General features: G+C 43.1%; 1 protein-coding gene across 5 annotated transcripts in view; it reads right to left on the bottom strand.

The window, feature by feature from the left end:
- LOC140482128 (dual 3',5'-cyclic-AMP and -GMP phosphodiesterase 11A-like) overlaps window positions 1–25,219 on the bottom strand; it is a 424,709-nt gene that overhangs the window by 118,746 nt on the left and 280,744 nt on the right. For all 5 annotated transcript variants that reach the window (XM_072579133.1, XM_072579132.1, XM_072579135.1 and 2 more), the window contains one exon: window positions 24,163–24,213. In XM_072579133.1, the coding sequence (XP_072435234.1) occupies window positions 24,163–24,213 (51 nt within the window). The remainder of the gene's footprint in view (window positions 1–24,162; window positions 24,214–25,219) is intronic.

Here is a 25,219-nt window from a genome sequence, read left to right as displayed (position 1 = left end):
GAACTATTTACTTGACATCAAAATTAGTGAGCAATTTAAAATCATTCTTCAAGTATAAATTTGAAGAATATCAATTGGAAGAGAAAATAAATGAATAAGATCGATCTTGCAATTCAAAATGTCAGAGCTTACACTGAAGTTAGTGATTTTAAAAATTATTTTAGTGCTTTGAATGACAAATTCTGAACTTTATTTGGCCACTAAGAAGTTTGATCAATTTTGTTAATCCACATACAAAAAGGAAAAAATCAAATAAAGGAAAAGAATGTGGGCCTGATCATGTGATGTCATATTCAGCATAAAAATACCACAGACAGAAAAATAGAATTGCTGCCAATAATGTCACGATAGCAGTATTTGATATGGTCAAAAAGAATTTGAATTTTGTTATGTGAACAGATAACAAGATCTTTGGGAAATTTTTCAGGCATCTTGGAAAAGGAATGTTTTCATTCATCTCTATGGAGATGCCATACCAGTGAAAGAAAGCAAACTTGATATTTAAAGCTGTTAAGTAATTTCTAGAATAACAGAAACTTTAACAATCTTCAACTTTAGTACTACAACAAACAACCATCTTTGCAATAACAAATATTCAACAACTTTAATGAAATAATACGGCAATGTAACTGAGTAAGTATAATGCAAGGAAATCAAAATCCGAATAATATTCTTCCAAATCAAGAAGATAATCACATCTTCAATTACCTATCAACAATCAAACAAGGCAACAATGACCAATCTTTCTACCAGGAAAAAAGTGAGCTTTCAAATCTGTTTGATAGATGTTAAACTGGCATATTTGGAAAGCAAATGTCTCAAAATTGAGAATAGCTTCAGCATTGGAAATCAAATCAGATGCACAACAGGTTAACACACTTCTCTCCTGTGTGGAAACAACATCAGATTATGTGTTACATGGACAGCAGATCAATGAGAACCAAATTATGTTTGAGAACCTTGTAATAGCTTTTGATCAATATTTCACTTCAAAAACAAGTAACTGGTGAGATCTTATTTCAATAGAAGATATCAAGTCTCAGGAGAGTCTGTAAATAGTTTTATTAGCTATCTGTACATGAACTATGTGAAAACCCAAAACAAAAATTTATTTCTGACAGAATTGCCATTGCCTCCTAGATTAATAAGTCACTGAAATTCTTCAATCAAAAGTGGATTTGATTCTATAATCAACACTCCAAATAACAATGAACATAGAATCTAGAATTCTGTTCAAAACGTATTGTACAGCAAGAGTTCAATTTTAATGTAACACATTCCACAGAGTGGGTTAACAACTTAAAGCACAATAAACCATCTGAACAGTGGAGATTGATCTTTCACCCGAACAGTATACTGCATGTGACATCATCAACGTGAAACTCTAAACAATCTATTGCTATAGTAACTGGTCATTGATGTGGTTCCAGAACTGCACATTGGTGAAAACAAAACCATTCAGCCTTTCACCAATGATGTACTCATTTTAGCAAAAGTGGGTCACTGCTCAAAAACATACTATCGTCTGAAAAACAAAACATGCAACAAGTCAAATCATTTCCAATCCAACATGTACACTCATGATTTGGAAAAGAATTTTGAAGAACATTCTGACACTGCAAGTGAATCAGCTTCTTCACTGAAGATCAATTAAATAGGAAAAATACACATTATTCTTCCAAAGGAGAAATTAAAAAGTGACATGATATAATGACAGAAGTCATCCAAGTGAATGTCTATCAAACCAAATTTAAGCAAGATGCTGGTGCCAGTGTTACAGTTATCTTGGATGGTATCCTTTGGTTATTGGATATGAACATTATACCATCTGATTTAAAGTGGTGTGCAGCTAAAGGTACCATAACCACAGAATGTTGAATATTATACCGACTTCAAAGATTATAAAAGTGCAGAAAGTGAAGCTCATCAATATGTAATCTTCTCTCTTGAGCATGAAAGCATTCTGTGCCCTCAACCTTTGTGTTTTCATGTGGACATGTTTCCACTCTGAAAATGCACCATTTATCACAACTCCATTTCCTGTTGGCCAAACCTCTACCCAGACTAATATATCACACCCAACACCACAGCCATTAAAATGAAACAAAAAGCTGTGGTTGCTGGAAAAACTCAGCAACACCAGAAGCATCTGTAGACAGAAAACAGAATTAAGATTTCAAGTCCAGTGACCTGTCTTCAGAACTGCACCGTTAATCCTGACTCTGTCTTCTATGAGTTTACCAATTTTCAATCCATGCTAATACATTAGCCCCATTACTATGAACTCTTATTTTCTCTGGTAACCTTTTAGGTGGCACCTTACTGAATGCCTTTGGAAATAAGACACTGTGTCTACTGGTTCTGTTTTTTCCCATGTGTTTGTTTTACTCTCAAGGAGTCCTAACAAATTTGTAAAACATGAGTTTTTAAAATTTATTTTTCACTGGATTTGTGTGTCACTGGTAAAGGCAGAATTTGTTGTCCATCCCTACTTGCTGTTGAACTGATATCAATGGGTAATTAAGAGTGAACCCTTTTGCTGTGGGTCTGGAGTCACACGTAGGCTAAACCAAGTAAGGGCAGCAGATTTCCTTTTGTAACAGGACATTAGTGAACAAGATGGGTTTTTATGACAACTAACAATAGTTGCCATGATCACTGTTACCAACATCAGCTTTATAATTCCAGATTTCATTCATTGAATTTAAATTCCAGCTGCCCTGATGGAATTTGAACTCTTTCCTCAGGACATTAGCCTGGGTCTCCGGATTTTTCTTTGACACGAGAAGGAGCATGACTATTCGATTCAACTTCTGGTAGGCCTAACTTTTTCAGAAATTTAAAAATTTCAAAGTAATAATTTTGCATTTTAAATGTACCACTCGCCAATGAAGCATACAATCTATTATAACAACTCTGAATGTTATTTTGCGTGAATTTATCTAGGTGTTGTGTTGATGAAATTATGACATATGGTTCATTTCTACCATATATTCAAAAAAAAATTCATGGATTGTTGACATAATTTTATTGCCAAATTCAAAAGAATGCAATTGAATTTTGGTGGTTTCTATAATTGATGAAAAGTTTGTCCTGTTAGTTATTGCTCAAACAAGGAATACTAAAAATGTGTCCACCCAGGATGCTCCAAGATAATACATCTTTGCTTGGGATATCTCATGTAAAAGCACTTTCGAAGATTAATCACATGCTGATGCTGTTCTGTCTCTGGATCTTGCTTTTAATTTTGTTCACCTTTTGTAGATGCATCTCCTTTAGGAGCTGTTTGTATTGACTTGTGATCCTAACTTGTCATTCACTAACTGCCAGGAGTATCAAAGACTCATTGAAATGAACCAATCTTGCACAATGCTATGAAGTTCGCTTCATGCAGCCAAGGTACACGCAGCAGAGTTAAGAGTTGTGACAGACAAGTCATGGCTAGCTGACCTATTAAATCTATGTTGTCCCAGCATTATCCCTTAATCACAGGCAGCAGTCTCAGTTATGCTTCTTGTTACTTTGGTAAAAACAATGACTGCAGATGCTGGAAACCAGAGTCTAGATTAGAGTGGTGCTGGAAAAGCACAGCAGTTCAGGCAGCATCCGAGGAGCAGTGAAATCGACGTTTCGGGCAAAAGCCCTTCATCAGGAATACAGGCAGAGAGCCTGAAGGGTGGAGAGATAAGTGAGAGGAGGGTGGGGGTGGGGAGAAAGTAGCATAGAGTACAATAGGTGAGTGGGGGAGGGGATGGTGATAGGTCAGAGAGGAGGGTGGAGTGCATAGGTGGAAAAGAAGATAGGCAGGTAGGACAAGTCATGGGGACAGTGCTGAGCTGTTCTTGTTCTTGTTACAATTCTTGTTACTTTGTACCCCTGCCCCAACTAGTAATACATAGAACATTGAACATTACAGCGCAAATACAGGCCCTTCGGCCCTTGATGTTGTGCCGACCTGTCATACCAATCTGAAGCCCATCTAACCTACACTATTCCATGTAAGTCCATACAGCTCTGAATGTCAGTTTTTTTTTAAAGGGGAAACATTGAATTGCAAAGGCTCTTCTAATTTAATAGTGTCTATGAGAAATGTGGATCTAAATGATGACTGTTTGCTAGCAGGCTCCTGGGTTGGTGGTGGAGGGGGTGTGAGTTGTCTTTCAGAGAAACTGAGTGTCTCATTGAGAGACCCAGCAAGGAGAGTGATGGTCACCTGTTTGTCCTTTGTTTTGAGCCTGTCCAGAATTCTATTCAGCAAGAATTCCCCTTTCCAATGCCCCCATCTCACCAGTAAAAAGCTGTGGCGTGGGTCCCTTGCTAGTCCTAGGCCTCTAGTAGACAATAGACAATAGACAATAAGTGGCCATTCAGCCCTTCGTAGATGCATGGTGGCAGTTATCAAAGCACCTAGTGATGTGACCTGCAATGGAGAGTTGTCTGCCACTGACTGGATGGGGTGAATCTTCCTACCCGAGAATCCTTAATCCTGGGAAAGCCTGTCACCGTCAGTCAAGTGCAACTTGACACAGCAAGTTATCTCCAAGGTGGTAATGGAGAGCTCTCAACAGCTCTGTGACCAGCAAACTAGACCCCTATCATTGAGATTAAATTCTACCTAATGTTGCAAAAGCTGGAATGTGTAGTTGCTACTTGTACTGGAGAGGGTACCAGTTTGGCATACCCTGAGAACTGCAGAAACCTGAAACTAGATTCTAGCTGACTTGCTGACAGTGTTGCTATGTTTATAGATTAGATTACTAACAGTATGGAAACTGGCCCTTCAGCCCAACAAGTCCACACCGACCCTCTGTAAAGCAACCCACCTAGACCCATTCCCCTACATCTACCCCTTTCCTAACACTACGGGCAATTTAGCATGGCCAATTCACCTGGCCTGCACATCTTTGGACTGTGGGAGGAAACCGGAGCACCCGGAGGAAACCCACGCAGACACAGGGAGAATGTGCAAACTCCACACAGACAGTTGCCTGAGATGGGAATTGAACCCAGGTCTCTGGCGCTGTGAAGTAGCAGTGCTAACCACTGTGCCACCGTGCCGCCCACTTATAAAAGGAAGCTAGTGGTTAGGTGGCAGTTCTTGACTATATTTATTGCTCTCTTACAGTGAACCTGCAGGTGAAGGAGCATTTATTCAATGGGAAGATGATGAATAGGGGCTCTGGCAGCTCCCGACCTTCACTCCAATTAAGGCTGGGGCAGGAAGGCTATCTGACCCGCTGCCAATTCTGCTCCATAGACCTGAGCCTTGATGTGTCATTCCTGTAGCAGCCTGATTTAGTTCTATCAGGAAGTTCACACAAACAAAGCTGCTCATGACTGGGAGTGGAGCAGCATTGTTTGGGAGAGCTGGGTTTGATGATGGCAGCAATTAAATGTCTGTGAGGGTGAGGTTAAGCCCTTGTCCTGCCTGCTATTTGGTATAGATTAGAGTGGTGCGGAAAAAGCACAGTAGGTCAGGCAGCATCCGAGGAGCAGGAAAATCGACGTTTCGGGCAAAAGCCCTTAATCAGGAATGGAGGCAGGGATCCTCCGGGGTGGAGAAATAAATGGGAGGGAGGGGTGGGGCTGGGGAGAAGGTCGCAAAGAGTACAATAGGTGGATGGGGTGGGGATGGAGGTGATAGGTCAGGGAGAAGGGTGGAGTGAATAGGTGGGAAGGGAGATTGGCAGGTAGGACAGGTCATAAGGACGGTGCTGAGCTGGAAGTTTGGAACTGGGGTAAGGTGGGGGAGGGGAAATGAGGAAACTGTTGAAGTCCACATCGATGCCCTGGGGTTGAAGGCTTCCTCCAGGTGTCAGATAGTGAGAGAATGGCAGTGGAGGAGGCCCAGGACCTGCAAGTCCTCGGCAGAATGGGAGGGGGAGTTGAAATGTTGGGCCACGGAGGGGTGGGGTTGATTGGTGCAAGTGTCCCAGAGATGTTCCCTAAATAGCTCTGCTAGGAGGCGTCCAGTCTCCCCAATGTAGAGGAGACCGCATTGGGAGCAATGGATACAATAAATGATATTGGTGGAAGAGAAGGTAAAACTTTGATAGATGTGGAAGGCTCCTTTGGGGCCTTGGATGGGGGTGAGAGAGGTGTGGGCACAGGTTTTGCAATTCCTGCAGTGGCAGGGGAAGGTGCCAGGACGGGAGGGTGGGTTGCTGGGGGGCGTGGACCTGAGACAATGGGTTGGCCAGGGTGGTCTGGCTTGTGGATTTTGGGAAGGAGGTAGAATCGGGCGGTGCGGGGGTTCCCGGACTACGAGGTTGGAAGCTGTGGGTTGGAGATCTCCTGAGGTGATGAGGTTCTGCGTGGTCTGTCTCAGCATGCTCCACCTCCACTGAACTTGTCTTCACCTACCTTGATACTCTCCTATCCCCCGTAGTCCAGGAATTCCCCACATATGTTCAAGACACCACCCACGCCCTCCACCTCCTCCAAGACTTACGTTTCCCCGGCCCCCAACGTCTCATCTTCACCATGGATATCCAATCCCTCTACACTTCCATCCGCCATGACCAGGGCCTCAAAGTCATCTGTTTTTTCCTCTCCCGACGTCCCCAACAGTACCCTTCCACTGACACACTCATTCGTTTGGCCGAACTGGTCCTCACCCATAACGATTTCTCCTTTGAATCCTCCCACTTCCTCCAGTCCAAAGGGGTAGCCATGGGCGGGTGCCCACTGGCCCCAGCTAGGCCTGTCTCTTTGTCGGCTACATAGAATAGTCCATCTTCCGTAGTTACTGGCACCACTCCCCACCTTTTCCTCCGCAACATTGATCACTGCATTGGCGCCACCTCGTGCTCCCGCGAGGAGGTTGAGCTTCACCAACTTCAACTTCACCAACATATTCCATCCTGACCATAAATTCACCTGGACCATCTCTGACACCTCCCTCCCCTTCCTGGATCTCTCCATCTCCATTAATGATGACTGACTTGACACTGACATTTTTTACAAACCCACTGACTCCCACAGCTACCTGGATTACACCTCTTCCCACCCTACCTCTTGCAAAAATGCCATCCCGTATTCCCAATCCCTCTGTCTCCGATTTATCTGCTCCCAGCAGGACCAGTTCCACCACAGAACAGACCAGATGGCCTCCTTCTTTAGAGGCCGCAATTTCCCTTCCCACGTGGTTAAAGATGCCCCCTAATGCATCTCATCCACATCCCGCACCTCTGCCCTCAAACCCCACCCCTCCAACCATAACAAGGACAGAAACCCCCACCCCCACCCCGGTCCTCACTTTCCACCCTACCAACCTTCGCATAAACCGCATCATCCGCTGACATTTCCGCCACCTCCAAACGGACCCCACCACCAGGGATATATTTCCCTCCCCACCCCTTTCCACCTTCCACAAAGACCGCTCCCTCCACTACTACCTGGTCAGGTCCACGCCCCCCAACAACCCACCCTCCCATCCTGGCACCTTTCCCTGCCACCACAGAAATTGCAAAACCTGAGCCCACACCTCCCTCCTCACCTCCATCCAAGGCCCCACAGGAGCCTTCCACATCCATCAAAGTTTTACCTGCACATCCACCAATGTCATTTATTGTATCCGTTGCTCCCGTTGCGGTCTCCTCTACACTGGGGAGACTGGACGCCTTCTCACAGAGCGCTTTAGGGAACATCTCCGGGACACCCGCACCAATCAACCCAACCGCCCCGTGGCCCAACATTCCAACTCTCCCTCCCACTCTGCCGAGGACATGGAGGCCCTGGGTCTCCTCCACCGCCATTCCCTCACCACCCGACGCCTGGAGGAAGAACGCCTCATCCTCCGCCTTGGAACACTTCAACCCCAGGGCATCAATGTGGACTTCACCAGTTTCCTCATTTCCCCTCCCCCCACCTTACCCCAGTTCCAAACTTCCAGCTCAGCACCATCCTCATAACCTGTCCTACCTGCCAATCTCCCTTCCCACCTATCCGCTCCACCCTCCCATCTGAACTACCACCTTCATTCCCACTTCCATCCACCCTTTGCACTCTTTGCTACCTTCCCCTACCCTCCTCTCTGACCTAACATCCATCCCACCCCCATTCACCTATTGTACTCTTTGCTACCTTCTCCCCAGCCACACCCTCCCTCTCCCATTTATCTCTTCACCCTGGAGGCTCCCTGCCTCCATTCCTGATGAAGGGCTTTTGTCCAAAACGTTAATTTTCCTGCTTCTCGAATGTTGCCTGACCTACTGTGTTTTTCTAGAACCAATCTAATCTAGACTCTGGTTTCCAGCACCTGCAGTCCTCACTTTTGCCTGCTATTTGGTATAGGACTGTGGTGCATGAAGCAGATGGAAGGTCAGTGGACTGGTGATCTTTGTGTGTCATCTGGTCTCCTGTGAAAAGTTGTCTCTCTTCTCCTCTTCATATCTGTGAACCGGGGAGCTGGCTCTTACTGTGGATTTCCATTTTCCTTCTTCAAAATTATAATCGCATTCAGTGGCAGCTTCCTTTGACTCATTTCAGCTTTCCCTTTAAGAGAAGTAGACTGGCTTTAAAACAGCGGGCTGACTGGATCATGCGTTTCTGTTGCTTAACTCCCTGCTGTGTGCTCAGGCAATGAGACATGCTATCTCTGCTTGGATCAGCACTACAATCAGTTAAACCTTGTGCATTGATCGTCTCCATGGCAACCAGTAGAAGCAAACGAGTCCCATGCCCCCCAAAAAAGGTACACACCATTCTCTATTCATCAATCTTACAATTGAAATGCCCCTTCATAATGAGAAAAACATTTGAAATCAATACATTTTAAGAGTCTTAAGGCGCTAAGGGCACAGTAGTAATGTTCTTACCTCCAGGTAAGAAAGTCCAAGTTCAAGACCCACCTGCCTCCAGACATATGTCTTTAAATGGTTCAACAGGTTGATTATAAATATCTGAGCATCTGAATTATCTGTTAAGTTGATATTACAAATTAAATTGGTTAGAAATGGGTGAGCTTCCAGGTATCAAAATTGCAGGAAATTTTGAGAGAGAGTCTTGCCCATTGATGGAAATGAACAAAGTAAATCCAGGGGAGAATGTGCATCTCATGTTTTATAGAAACCACCCTCTGCTTGGCTGCTAATCACTTCTGTAGGTAGACAAGCAGGAGGCTGGAAGAATGCAGCAAGCCAAGTAGCATCCAGGAGATGGAGAAGTCAATGTTTCGGGTGTAATCCTTCTTCAGGAATGTGTGTAAGGGGAGCTGCAAATAAAGGTTGTGAGGGGGGGGTGGGTGGATTGTGATGATGTAGGGATATGTGAACACTGGTAGAGGTTATGACCTGGTTGGACGATGGGAGGAATGAATCCGGTTGATAGCTGGAAGGAAGGGTGGCTCAGAAGAATGGAAGGGGGGGAGAGGGGCTGGGAAGAGAGTTGGGAGATGGGAAGGGATGTTCTCTTCCCCCTCCCTTCCTTGCAACTACCAACCGGATTCATTTCTCCCATCGACCAACCAGGCTGTACCCTCTATTTGTGTTCATCTATCCCTACCTCACCACCCCACATGCCCCCTCCCCTACCCTCTTTAATCTGCAGCTCCCCTTACACCCACTCCCCCCATCCTGAAAAAGGGTGACACTCGAAATGTTGACTTCTCCACTTCCTGATGCTGCCTGATTTGCTGTGTCCTTCCAGCCTCCTGCCTGTCTACCTTGGATTCCAGCATCTGCAGTTTTTTTTTGTCTCTAATTGCTTCTGTGGAATAATAATGTTCAGATCTGGATTTTTGGATGCTGTATATTTTTTCTTTCTGTCTATCTTTGGTATTTTGTTTACTCTCACACACACATTTCTTTACATATTAACTTAGTTTACTGAAATCTGTTGTAGCCATATTATAGCACAGCTGTCTACAAGAATCCACATCTTCCCTTCTTGTTGTAACGCCTGCCTCTATGCTTACAATGCCCCCTGCCCCAAGCTACACTTTGAAGAATCTGATGGCTGAGTTTTTCTTTTTGTTATGCTGATTTTATTAATATTTGAATCTGTTTATGAATGTTAGCTTTTTTGACAATTAAATTACGTTCAAAGGGCTAGAATTACCAAAGACATGTAGTTTATTAGCCCCAAGGTGAAGATTACTGCAGTCATTTCCAAGCAGTACTTTGAAAATATAAGATTCTAACAGCAATTTTCTTAAAACCAGAGGGTAAGAGCTGTGTATGGATTATAAGGAAATCCCTCAAGTGTACAGTTTCTATGAGGACCCGAGGCCTGGAGGCATTACAATCAAAGCCTTTGGCTTCATCAGGACCTCCATGAGCAGGCCATCAGCAACATTCTGTCAATGCAATTTTAGTGTCTGGATTGGTTTGTTGATGCCCTGCATTGCACTGCTGCAAGTGTAAGTGTTGATTTGCTGTATTCTCCACAGCATGCTCCTTCAGGGAGGGGTGACATTTGAATTGCTGAGTGGAAAGAGTTCAGAAGGTGGGGAAGAAATTGTGCAGCAAGGTGGATGGGAGTGGCATGGATCTTGTCAGGATACTGTTAATGTCAGGGATCATCTGGTTCCCACTCACTGCAGCTGCACCTCTCTGACTCAGTGGTGAAAGGCAGCCACAGTAACGTATGGCATTGGTGGTGGAGATTTGAGACAGTGCAGACTCGAGGAACTCCTGGCCTTGAGGAAGCCCAGTGGAGATGTACTTAATGGACTCCTGGCCTCGAGGAAGCCCATCATGGACTCCTGGCTTTCAGGTGAAGTCCAGCACAGATTCGCTGCTTTAGAAGGACTGCATTGCTAAACTTCTACCTTTTACATCTTTACTTTTTTAAATTAATACCTAAGATTTTGTGCCGAGCTATCTTCATACCTAGCTTTATAAGGATTATAATCCTGATCTTTTAACTTCATTTTTTTCATTTTTCTAATTTATACCTAAGACTTTGTACCAAAGATGGCTGAAAATTATGACTTTGTGCATTTTTCACTGTGCTCATGTATCCCTGTAGCTGAGTACATGTGACAATAAACCTAATTTTAATTCTAATTCTAAAACTGGTGAATTTAAATTAGCCCACTATCTTTCTTAATTCCTTCGCTCACAGCCACTGAGATTGCACTTTTGCCAATAAATTGTCTGACCCTTGGAAATGGGACATTGTCACTTCTTTCCTTGGGGTAGGGGATTATGAACCGGAAACAATCCTAGCACCTATTTCCTAACCCCAGAAGCAAAATCAAGCCCTGGATATTGTCTTCCACCAACAATACACCTCACGAGAGGCTAGCCTATTTTCTTCTTTCAACTAGCATAACTGCCGTATTATTAAATATCCTTCAACAACCTTTATATTGATTTTATACTGGGAATATTTCATGGATCATTCAGGTGGGATGAATATGATGTGGAGTTAACCAGGTTGAGGTCTTCATTTCAATGCTTTAATGAGTAAAATCCAACTCCCACTTGGGAGGTGTGTCCCAAGTTCAGACTTCCGGTAATATTTACCATTACTTGAAACTCATCGGAAAATAGATCTCAAACTCAACTGTAATGTGATTATAAGAGATGCTATAAAGTGTTTGCTCTCCTTCAGAGGAAGTATTGGCTGAATGTTGTGAGCTGGGGCAAATGGAAAACCTACTAGTTACCTACATGAACTTGGCAAATAGAAGGAGTGCAGTTCCAAGCAGCACAAAGCCAACCCCAGACCCCGATGGAACCATCCCTAGAATTCCAGTAACTGTTTAGGAGGGATTAGTAAGGTGTGGCATTGAGGAGGCTGCAAGACTTTAAACCACATACAGTTTTCTTTTCCATTGACATGCGGTCTGATGTGAAATGGGCTGTTGACTCTCTGTGATCCCCTGTTGCACGACTTGTGATAACAAACTACAGCCATCTGGTCTTTTTTGGTTCGAACAAAAGATGGCTGTTTTCTTGACTGCCATATCAGTTTGGGTCAGATTTACTCTGTGCAACACTTGTTAAATTTACACTTTCTCCTAGACTTTCTAAATAGGCTTTTTCATGATTAGTCAGATATGGCAAAGGTACAACACCCTCTACAGATCATCTAGGACCTGTATGAACATGGCAAGTAACTGTGATAGTTTATTTGATTGAAGAAGTATTACAAAGTGACCCAGAATCTGAATCTGGGCATGTGGATTGGAAAAGAGATATTCAACATCAAATTTGATGCAAAAGCAAAGATCGGAAAAGATTGGACTTACACAAATAAGCGACACCATTCTTAAAGAAAATTCATTTCTTTTAAATCTCCAATGATCAAAAGCTATAGGAATAAGATTCTGTCCATGTAAGTGTCAACTTGTAATGGCAGAGAGGTGTTATGCAGGAATGAAAATGTTACTACATTGTTAAAAAGGGATGTACATACACATGAGAAAGCTGCAGTGTTTTTGCTTATTTTAGTCTGTGTCTGAGGAAAGAACTAGGAGAAAGTGAGGACTGCAGATGCTGGAGATCAGAGCTTAAAACTGTGTTGCTGGAAAAGCGCAGCAGGTCAGGCAGCATCAAAGGAGCAGGAGAATCGACGTTTCGGGCATAAGCCCTTCATTCCTGAAGAAGGACCTATGCCCGAAACGTCGATTCGCCTGTTCCTTTGATGCTGCCTGACCTGCTGCGCTTTTCCAGCAACACATTTTTAAGCTCTGAGGAAAGAACAGCAAGTCCTCATGGTTCAGTATGTTTGAATGACAAGATGATTTTAGGAAGCTTTTTGCCACCTTCATCGACAACTTCCAGGTTTGCACAATTAACTGCAGAAGGGCACACACCAGACATTGCTTTCTGACCTGCACAAAACTAAATGGGTGCTGATAGCCTCATTTGTATTTTCATAGCAAAATTCAACCAAGTACTTTCAGCAGAAGGCAACACAAATTGCACAAGATCAGAACCAAATAATGGAGTAAATGTAAACATAAAAACAGATGACTCACGAGATAACTCAGACAGAACTTTTTTTGATTTTGGAGAATTTCAATGAATTATCTCATTTGGTACGATGTGAATGCAAGACACCTTTCAGTTTTTTTGTCCAACCATCAGTAGGTGATATCTTAAAGGGGAGAACCAGGCTGCACAGGCACACGCATATGCAGTTTAAAGGATTTACATATCTGAAGACAATCCCACTTGGCCCACATGAGGTAAGGAAAGGTGAATAAATATGTCAATGGCTCTTTGGGACAGCTGAAGGAATTGCAAACCAGAAATGATCAAGAGGCATGACCTTAAAATTGATCAGCACGGTCAATGAAATTCACATTCAGACTTGCAGAATCTTTGCCTTTACTTGAAAATCATCTGAAAATAGACTTCAAACCCAACTGTAATGTGATTGTAAGAGATTGTGACTATAAGAGATCCTGTAATGTGTTTGCCCCTCTTTCAGAGAAAATATTTGCTAAATGTTGTGCAAAGCTATGATGATTGCTTCAGAATCACAGCTTGGACACACAAGGATGAGATTCTCCAGTGCATCATAACAGGAGACAAGATCAGGAAAAGTATCTTACAGCATATAGCAATTTCATAGCAAACAGTTTTGTATTTTTCATTGCAGCTTTCACGTTGTAAAGAAAGTTTATTGAACCTACTGAATATGTTACTCTGCCTTGCTCCCTTAGATTCTGACCAAAATTTATGCCTCGGTTTACCCTTTAAGGGTAGGATGCTGGCACTGAAGTTGGCCTTCTAGTTTGTTGGGTTTCATGATAGCTTGAGCAAGATCTTCAATAGAATGCAGATGATACATCTTTATCATCGCTAGACATAGTTTAAACCAAATTATTATCAATAGAGAAAAAAGAAATAAAGCTCCAACCGGATTTCCTCCATTTCTTTTACAGAATGATAAACACATACCTAAACCACACTATTTATACATACTACAATTGTTTAAATTAGGTTAGTTTGTCCACAAAGTCTCTTGCCTGCTCCGATGTGTCAAAGAGATACATGGATCCATCTAACGTGATCTGGAGCACTGCTGGATATCTCAGGGAGTACTGAATCCCAAGCTCCCTCAGTCTTCTCTTGACACTGTCGTAAGATATTCGTTTCTATATCAGTTCTGCTGAAAAGTCCTGAAGAGCCCTCGTAAGTTAGGGCCTTCGGATCTTTCCTCTGGATTCTGGAAGCCTCCATGACTCTCTCCTTATCCCGGTAATGATGGAACTGCACCAGGAGAGGACGAGGACGTTGACCCAGACCCGATCTCTATGCTGCGACCCGGTTATCTTCAATCCTCTCAGGCCAGCCTCCAAGTCAAGGAATTTCAGAAGCCAATCCTCAACAAATTCTGCAGGCTGTCACCTTCCTTACCCTCAGGCAGACCGGTGATCCGAATGTTTTCTCCCCTGCCCCTGTTTTCAAGATCATCCACTTGGTCATGCAAATTACCTGCGTCTTCAGGGTTTGGATCTCTTCCTTGAATGAACTGGCATCAGCTTCCACCACTGTGACCCTGTGCTCCACCTCATCCGTCCTCTTCTCCAGGTCTCCCAACTGCTGCTCATGTTTCTGCAGCATGAGAGAGACTGGAGCCAGCTTCTCTTCAATCTGTTTCCCCAACATCTCATGAGATTTCAAGACCTGGTTCATTAGGTCCTGGAGAATAATCACCTCCGAGGCTGCTGCAGGCTGAACTGCAGACCCGGCCTCGGATGCTCCCACTCCCTTTATCGGCATTTCTGGACAGCTGAAAATACAGGTAAGTTAATTTTTAGACATTTCTTCGGACTCCACGATCTTGCTGGAGTCTCAAGAAATCCAGATGACCTGGGTTGGGCGGGTTAAAGGATCGTCCTGCTCCTGCTGCGATGCGAAGCTCTGCAGTGTGATCTTCTCAGATCGCCGCCATCTTAGATCCCCACTGTGTGATTTTTAAAAAGATTCCTCCATGGTATGTGTGTGTTTCTGGCAGGCCACCATCTGTTCTCAATCCACGTTTTCCCTGGAGAATGTAGTTGTAAGCAGCATCTCTAAACTGCTGCAATCCCTGTGGTGCAGGTGTGCCCACAGTGCTGTTAGATAGGCAACACTAGGTTGTTGATCCAATGACATTAGCAGGAATAGTTCCAAGTCAGGATAGTGTGAGATTTGGAGGGAAACTTGCAGATAGTGAAGTTCCCATGGACTTGTTACTCTTGTCCTTCTGGGTAATAGGACTTGCAGGTTTGGAAGACCCTGTTGTATGAGTCTTGACAGGAGGCTGCAGTGCATTATGTATACAGTGCAGACTGCTGCTACTGCTGTAAAGGGAGTGAACATATAACAGAATGAATGAGGTGTTAAGCAAGCAAGCAGCTATGTCATGTGTGGCATTGAGCTTAAAGTATTATTGGAACTGTACGTATTTTGATTTGATTTATTTATTGTCACGTGTACCTAAGTACAGTGAAAAACCTTTGTTTGCGAGCAGCACACGCAGATCATAGTAAGCAAGGACATACAGATCATAGGGTGCTTAGACAGAGGGAGGCATATAGATTACATTGCACAGGAGGTGCACAAAGTTCGATCAACATTAACAGGGTCATTATTTGAAGTTAGAAAGTTCATTTATCAGTTTAATAATGGTAGGGAAGAAGCTGTTCTTGAATTTGTTGGTGCATGTGTTCAAGCTTCTGTATCTTCTGTCTGACGAAAGAGGTTGTATGAATGCATTACCAGGGAGGGAAGGGTCATTGACAATGAGAAGTGTAAATGGAGTCCATGGATGGGAGGTTGACTTCAGATATGGTCTGGGCTATGCACACAACCTTTTGTAGTTTCTTATAGTCCTGAGCAGAGCAGTTGCCATACCAGTCTGTTATGCACCGGGACAGTATACTTTCTATGGTGCATCTGTAAAAGTTGGTGATGGCCCTCATTGACTTGCTAAAGCTCCTAAGCTGCTTGAGGAAGAAGAGGTGTTGTTGTGCCTTCTTGACCGTTGCATCTACATGGGAAGTTCAGGATAGGTTCTCAGCTATTGTGACTCCTAGGAACTTGACATTCTTAACTCTCTCAGACTCCGCTCTGTTATTGTAGATGTTCTCCTGCTTTCTTTCTGAAGTCAATGATCAGTTCTTTAGTTTTGCTGACATTGAGAGAGCTTGTTATCATTGCACTACGACATCAAGCCCTCTATCTCCTTCCTATATTCTGACTCATCGTTGTTTGATATCTGTCCTACCATGATGGTGTTGTCAGCAAACCTGTAGATAACATTCATTTGGAATTTGGCTACACAGTCATAGGTGTGTACAGTGAGTACAGTAGGGGGCTGAGAACAAATTCTTGGGGGCTCCAGTGTTGAGGGTTATTATGGAGGTGGTCCAGTTACCTACCTTCACTGACTGGGCCTATGGGTCTAAAAGGTCTTACAACATGGAGGTCAAACCCCTCTGTTAATTAAATCTAAAACACCCAGAGAAGCTTGCCTCACCTCGTAATCTGTTAAAAATGTGAGTGAGTGATAGACAACCCATGACTTCCACGATTTAAAGAAGAAAAACAATGCATTTTCCTAACTCTAACAATGAACACTAAACAAAAACTATTAACAAATGTGTGCCCCCTTTTTCATAACTAATCACTATCTGACCCCAACTCTATTAAAATGCTACTCCAATCACACAATTACTAAACATTAACTTGAACTCTCAAAGTCCATGCAGTCTCTTATGCTGTTTTCCTTCTGTCCTTCTGAATCTGCTGATTTCTTCTGTCATAGAGTCATAGAGATGTACAGCATGGAAACAGACCCTTCAGTCCAACTCATCCATGCCAACCAGATATCCCAACCCAATCTAGTCCCACTGCCAGCACCCAGCCCATATCCCTCCAAACCCTTCCTAGTCATATACCTATCCAGATGCCTTTTAAATGTTGCAATTGTACCAGCCTCCACCACTTCCTCTGGCAGCTCATTCCATACACATGCCACCCTCTGAGTGAAAAAGTTACCCCTTAGGTCTCTTTTATATCTTTCCCCTCTCACCATAAACCTATGTCCTCTAGTTCTGGACTCCCCCACCCCGGGGAAAAGACTTTGTCTATTTATCCTATCCATGCCCCTCATGATGTTATAAACCTCTATAAGATCACCCCTCAGCCTCCAACGCTCCAGTTCAGAATTGGAGAGCCAGTCAAAGTAGAAACATTCAGTGATAACAAAAGTCAGCCAATGTGGCAACTTAGAACCTGTGGAGAGCAGTCGGAATCTGAATTCTATATGGAGAACGTGAACGACAGATGTATCGTCACAACTGCTGACACCTATGTACAACTAAAGAAGCTGTGCCTTCACTTCGGGCAGTAGATCAGGAAGAGATGATCTCACTAGCAGCAGAGCACAAAACAATATCAACATGTTGACCATTAAGTGTACCAAGCTGAAAGTTTTAAGCACGATACCTGTGCAGATCTCTGATATTCTAAAAGCATTCTGTTTGCCCTATATAGGACTGATCTTGTGTTCACTCCTGACAAAGGAAATGAACAGTCAAGGTGTGGAGTGTGTACTGGATATCCTCTACATTTGCAGTTCTTATTGCCTGGACTGCAATTTGGCTCAGCATATCAGGTGAGCAGTGACTTGCAAGTTAATTAATGGTAATCTATGGACCTCACTAATGAGGCCCGGACCAGACATTAGTTTTAAGTTTTATTTTAATTTTGGAAGATCTGCTCCATTGCTCAAAGGTCAGCTAGGGCCATTGATAAATTTGACCATGGGCCTTATTCTAATTATGGAGTAATGCTTACATATGTGTGACCCATATTAATAAGATGCTATCTTGTTGATTTGCAAGCTCTGGTGAATTTTGCACTTGAGGATCACTAAGGAATTTCAAAGCTTTGTGTGCTTTCCATGTAATACATGCAGGATAATGGCTGGTGATCATGATGGCAGTCTGCTGCCCAGTACATTGGTAAGAGTCATTCAGTAGGTATTCAAGATATGCCACTGAAATTGGTGTGAGATTGACTATATATGTACAATGGTTTGTTGATCCAGTTGTGTGACTGCATTCTATTCTATTTCATCTTTTATTTCACTTCTTTATTTTTCTAATTATTTTTCCCTAAGTATTTGTACTTAAAAATCGGTATCTATGTGCCTTGGTACCTAAGAAGGCACTGTAAGTTGCAACTTGTAAAGTTTTCACTGTATTCATGTGAGTACTTGCGACAATACAGCTACAGTCATTTCTTCTATAGCATGATAGTCGCATTCCTGTGAGACCCTGCATTATACAAGCGTCGTGCAATACAGATAGCACTTAAGGTGTTGCCGATGTAATCACATTATAGCCAACACACGTTTTAAAGGTTCGAACTTTAGAAACAGCGTTCCCTACTCGTCAAGTGCATTACAGCCAATTCATGCTGATGAAACACGCTATATAAAAGAATGACCTGTAATTCGTGATTCAGTAGGAGAAATTATTTCTGCACACAGAATTTTTGAAATCTCCATTGGATCAAAATGAAGTGAAAATTACACACTGGTGCTAACACACCTGCTTGACTCAATCATGTTACATTCCTCCTCTGCCTAAGCTAAAAACATAGAAAAAGATCTTGCTACTTTAAATACCTCAAGGAAAAGTCTAGATGGTTGTACATGGCATGTAATTTTCAGTACCTGACTGGGTCATAGAGCTACTTTCTCCCCACCCCCTCCCTCCTCTCACTTATCTCTCCACCCTTCAGGCTCACTGCCTGTATTCCTGATGAAGGACTTTTGACTGAAATGTCGATTTTACTACTCCTCAAATGCTGCCTGAACTGCTGTGCTCTTCCAGCACCACTAATCCAGAAATTGGGTCATAGAATCATAGAGTCATAGAGATGTACAGCATGGAAACAGACCCTTTGGTCCAACCTGTCCATGCCGACCAGATATCCCAACCCAATCTAGTCCCACCTGCCAGCACCCGGCCCATATCCCTCCAAACCCTTCCTATTCAGATACCCATCCAAATGCCTCTTAATATTGTAATTATACCAACCGCCACCACTTCCTCTGGCAGCTCATTCCATACACATACCACCCTCTGTGAGAAAAAGTTGCCCCTTAGGTCTCTTTTATATCTTTCCCCTCTCACCTATGCCCTCTAGTTCTGGACTCCCCGATCCCAGGGAAAAGACTTTGTCTATTTATCCTATCCATGCCCCTCATAATTTTGTAAACCTCTATAAGGTCACCCCTCAACCTACAACACTCCAGGGAAAACAGCCCCAGCCTGTCCAGCCTCTCCCAATAGCCCAAATCCTCCAAACCTGGCAACATCCTTGTAAATCTTTTCTGAACCTTTTCAAGATTCACAACATCTTTCCGATAGGAAGGAGACCAGAACTGCACGCAATATTCCAACAGTGGCCTAACCAATGTCCTGTACAGCCGCAACATGACCTCCCAACTCCTGGACTCAATACTCTGACCAATAAAAGAAAGAAGCCTTCTTCACTATCCTATCTACCTGCAACTCCACTTTCAAGGAGCTATGAACTTGCACTCCAAGGTCTCTTTGTTCAGCAACACTCTCTAGGACCTTACCATTAAGACCTTACCTGCTAAGATTTGCTTTCCCAAAATGTAGCACCTCGCATTTATCTGAATTAAACTCCATCTGCCACTTCTCAGTCCATTGGCCCATCTGATCAAGATCCTGTTGTAATCTAAAGTGACCTTCTTCGCTGTCCACTACACCTCCAATTTTGGTGTCATCTGCAAACTTACTAACTGTACCTCTTATGCTCGCATCCAAATCATTTACATAAATGACAAAAAGTAGGAGGACCCAGCACCGGTCCTTGTGGCATTCCACTGGTCACAGGCCTCCAGTCTGAAAAACAACCCTCCACCACCACCCTCTGACTTCTACCTTTGAGCCAGTTCTGTATCCAAATGGCTAGTTTTCCCTGTATTCTGTGAGATCTAAACTTTTTACCCAGTGTCCCATGGGGAACCTTGTCGAACGCCTTACTGAAGTCCATATAGCTCACATCTACTGCTCTGCCCTCATCAATCCTCTTTGTTACTTCTTCAAAAAGCTTAATCAAGTTTGTGAGACATGATTTCCCACACACAAAGACATGTTGACTATCCTTAATCAGTCCTTGCCTTTCCAAATACATGTACATCCTGTCCCTCAGGATTCCCTTCAACAACTTGCAACACTGACATCAGGCTCACTAGTCTACAGTTCCCTGGCTTGGCCTTACTACCTTTCTTTAAGAATGGCACCATATTAGCCAAGGATATCCAATCCCTCTATACCTCCATCCACCATGACCAGGGCCTCCAAGCCCTCCGTTTTTCCCTCTCCAGACATCCCCAACAGTACCCTTCCACCGACACTCTCATTCGTTTGGCCGAACTGGTCCTCACCCTTAACAATTTCTCCTTTGAATCCTCACACTTCCTCCAGACCAAAGGGGTAGCCATGGGCACACGTATGGGCCCCAGCTATGCCTGTCTCTTTGTTGGCTACATAAAGCAGTTGATCTTCCGTATTTACACCGGCACCACTCCCCACCTCTTCCTCCGCTACATTGATGACTGCATTGGCACCACCTCATGCTCCCGCGAGGAGGTTTAGCAATTCATCAACTTCACCAACACATTCCACCCCAACCTTAAATTTACCTGGGCCATCTCTGACACCTCCCTCCCCTTCCTGGACCTCTCCATCTCCATTAATGACGACCGACTTGACACTGACATTTTTTACAAACCCACTGACTCCCACAGCTACCTGGATTATACCTCTTCCCACCCTACCTCTTGCAAAAATGCCATCCCATATTCCCAATTCCTCCGCCTCCGCCGGAACTGCCCCCAGGAGGACCAGTTCCACCACAGAACACACCAGATGGCCTCCTTCTTTAGAGACCACAATTTCCCTTCCCACGTGGTTAAAGATGGCCTCCAATGCATCTCATCTACATCCCGCACCTCCGCCCTCAGACCCCACCCCTCCAACCGTAACAACGACAGAACGCCTCTGGTGCTCACCTTCCACCCTACCAACCTTCGCATAAACCAAATCATCCGCCGACATTTCCGCCACCTACCAAACAGACCCCACCACCAGGAATATATTTCCTTCTCCACCCCTTTCCGCCTTCTGCAAAGACCGTTCCCTCCTGACTACCTGATCAGGTCCACGCCCCCCTACGACCCACCCTCCCATCCTGGCACTTTCCCCTGCCGCCGCAGGAACTGTAAAACCTACGCCCACACCTCCTCCCTCACCTCTATCCAAGGCCCTAAAGGAGCCTTCCACATCCATCAAATTTTTACTTGCACATCCACCAATATCATTTATTGTATCCGTTGCTCCCGATGCGGTCTCCTCTACATTGGGGAGACTGGGCACCTCCTAGCAGAGCGCTTTAGGGAACATCTCCGGGACATCCGCACCAATCAACCACACCGCCCCGTGGCCTACCATTTCAACTCCCCCTCCCACTCTGCCGAGGACATGGAGGTCCTGGGCCTCCTTCACCGCCGCTCTCTCACCACCAGACGCCTAGAGGAAGAACGCCTAATCTTCCGCCTCGGAACACTTCAACCCCAGGGCATCAATGTGGACTTCAACAGTTTCCTCATTTCCCCTTCCCCCACCTCACCCTAGTTCCAAACTTCCAGCTCAGCACTGTCCCCATGACTTGTCCGGACTTGTCCTACCTGCGTATCTCCTTTTCCACCTATTCACTCCACCCTCTCCTCCCTGACCTATCACCTTCATCCCCTCCCCACTCACCCATTGTACTCTATGCTACTTTCTCCCCACCCCCACCCTCCTCTAGCCTATCTCTCCACGCTTCAGATTACTGCCTTTATTCCTGATGAAGGGCTTTTGCCCGAAATGTCAATTTTGAAGCTCCTTGGATGCTGCCTGAACTGCTGTGCTCTTCCAGCACCACTAATCCAGAATCTGGTTTCCAGCATCTGCAGTCATTGTTTTTACCATGTTCGCCAACCTCCAGTCTTCTGGTACCTCACTTGTAACTGTGGATGATACAAATATCTCAGCAAGAGGTCCAGCAATCACTTCCCTAGCTTCCCACAGAGTTCTAGGGTACACCTGATCAGGTCCTGGGGATTGATCCACTTTCAAGACATCCAGTACTTCCTCCTCTATAATATGAACATTTTGCAAGGTGTCACCATCTATTTCGCTACTTTCTATATCTTCCATATCCTTTTCCACAGTAAATACTGATGCAAAATACTCGTTTAGTATGTCCCCCATTTTCTGCGGCTCCACACAAAAGCCTTGTATCTGTGCACCATTTGTAAAATGATACTGGCAAATACTCATTTCTGTTGCACAAAAAAAGGGGAATGACAGAAAAATATTTTGAAAACACCACACAGCTTGAAAAATTGTTGAACCTTGAATTGACCACTGAATTTGAAATGATTTTTGGATACTCTAGGCACACTTCCTGAAATAACAACAATTGTGGCCTTAATGAGCCTTACACATAATGTACACATAGCCAACCACTCTGTGGCACAGCACTCAAGGGCTGTTGTGGCAAGTGGTAGTGTTCCATCTATCTTTGGGCTAAGAGGTCTGAGTTCAAGTCCCATCTGTCATAGAGGCAAATCAAAACGCAATTGAGCAAACTGATTTAAAATGTTTTCTTTTTCTTCGACAAGCACTCAAATTGTTTCCAGATTACATTAATATTTTTCATTGGTGCAGAGCAGGCTTCTAGACTCTATGTCTGATGATACCAGCTCTAGATCAAGCACAGTAATGCTGTGTTATTGGTGCTTGATATTCAGTACTGGATAAAACTGCATGAGTGTGTGCTGCTGATGTTCCAAAGACTTGAAATGTTAACTCTGCTTCTCTCTCTACAGAAGTTACGTTGCTCAAACATTTTCTGTTTTTATTGCTGATGTTTTACTGTTTCAACATAACGTTAAAACAATGCACAGAACCTAAGAAGCAAAGCAGGTATTCACCTAACTTAAACAAATTTATTTTGTCCAAGGGTTTGTTACAAATAAAATAACTGTGATCACTCATTCACTACTCAATCCTACTCCAGTTCCCTGAAGAAGAAATCTGATCAATATCTGGACTTGAATTCCTGTGAAGTTTGCTATCAGCATGAGTGTAATTTTAAATCTAAACAGGAAAGTATTTTAGTAATATAGAAAGGACAAATTTTGTTATACTTCTGTTGTCAAGTTTGTCGGTGAACTTTGCCTTAAATTAGGGATTAATACTCTCAACAATATGAATGATTAGCTCCTGTCAGCAAATGTTAATCTAGTTCACACGTCTCAGGATATCTCTCGGAGGTTTTCAAGTAATTTACTCACAGTTCACAGATCAACAGAATCATTTCATACTCTGTCAACAGACAAATGTAAATATAGAATTCCGGGAGACATACTCATCTAGTTAGACTACCAGGAGCTTCTCAAAATTTATCACATTGTTGAATACACTAACACAGTAGCTGTGAAATATTTATTAAATGGCAACAGATGTGCTATGTATAATATCATTCAGACCTCTTCAAAAATGATAGCCAGAGAAAGTTTTCCGTTAGGAAACAAGAGCTGTTCACTTCTATTAGGGTAAAACTTTATGAATAGACCTTTTTTGTTCACTGGCTGCTACTGCTCCCTCATTGTAGGAGTTTTATTTTGCTTATTGTGAAAAGATTGTTTTACCATGAAAAGAAGATAATTGACTTATTTGCTAAAAGTTCAAAATTATGGTGACGTTGTCCATAGCCAATGACTCATTAAATCTCTTGGTTTTTTTGTTGATGTTTCAACTCATATATGGATATTCTAGACTGCCATATATATATTGTCACAAAATGTTTAACATCATGATCTCATGTTTTTTCTCAATTACAAATAGTGGAATTAGTCCTCTTATACTTATGCATAATTTATATAAAAGAAAGCCAATCATTTTGGAAATGACCAGGAATACTTATAATTGTTTGAAATTCTGTCCATGTGAAATATTGTTCCTACAACTTTAGAATTGTAAATAATATTTTGTAGCATTCTACACAGATTAATCTTCCTCTGTTATTAAATGTTGGAAGCTAAAACATTTCATTTTGCAAAAAATGAAGTTTGAATCAGCATGACGCTGGATATACTTTCACTGTTGATGAATCCTACCTTAAATTTGTCTACTTCAGTCTTTAAACATGTAGCATGATATGAGAGGACCTGCAATAGAATTAAAGAAAATTACGTGCTGCACAGAGAATTGGTTCGAAAATCCTCTAAAAAAAGGTGCTCCTAAGTGCAGATTATTATACACGTTTTCTTGGAGGAAAATGTTGGAATTGAACAATTATAGACATACAATGTCCACAATGCAATAGCACAATGAATACCCAAATCTGTTCTTTATGTCAGAAATTTTGTTTTGTTTTGTAAGGATGGTGAGAACGGTGGTAAAGGGAAGTTAATCCTGAAAACTACAAGGTGATGAATTTTGGAAGCACTAACAAGATAAGAGAGTACATGTTGATTGGTAGGATCCTAGGAAGTGCAGAGGATCAGAGGGACCTTGGTGTGTATGTCCAATAATTCTTGAAGGCAGTAGGACAGGTAGGTATAGTGGTTAAGAAAGCCATTTGCGATACTTGCTTTTATTTGCTGAGGTGTTGAATAAAACAGCAATGTTATGATGTTTTATATACCATTAATCCACAGCTGGAGTACTGTGTACAGTTCTAGTTGCTGTACTATAGGCAAGATGGGATTGCAGTAAAGATGGTGTAGAGCAGAATCACCAGGATCTTTCCTAGGCTAGAATGTTTCGGCTACGAAGAGAGACTACATAGGCTGGGGTTATTTATCTTAGAGCAAAGAAAGCTGAAAGGGGTCCTGATTGAGGTGTACAAAATTATTAGGGGCATAATTAGGGTTAATAGAGAGAAACTTATTCCCTTTGTAAAGGGGCCAATAACAAGGGGAAATAGATGTAAGGTATGGGCAAGAGGTTTTAAGGGAATCTGAGGCAATTGATTTGCACCCAGAGGGTTAGGGTTTCTTGAAACTCATTGCTTGAAAGGGTGACTGAGATTGAACTCCACACAACATTGAAGAAATTATTTAGAAGAACAGCCCCTTGAGTTTGCGCAATTTATTATAATGTTCCAAGTCTGGTTATTCATTGGGTTCTGAAGAAGCCAGATCAAACTCAAAATGTTAACTGCTTCTCTCT

This window comes from Chiloscyllium punctatum, chromosome 10, assembly GCF_047496795.1.
Source record: "Chiloscyllium punctatum isolate Juve2018m chromosome 10, sChiPun1.3, whole genome shotgun sequence".
In the NCBI taxonomy this organism is placed as follows: Eukaryota; Metazoa; Chordata; class Chondrichthyes; order Orectolobiformes; family Hemiscylliidae; genus Chiloscyllium; species Chiloscyllium punctatum.
The sequence above is the reverse complement of the archived record's forward strand: the minus strand, read 5'-3'. Positions and strand labels throughout refer to the sequence as shown.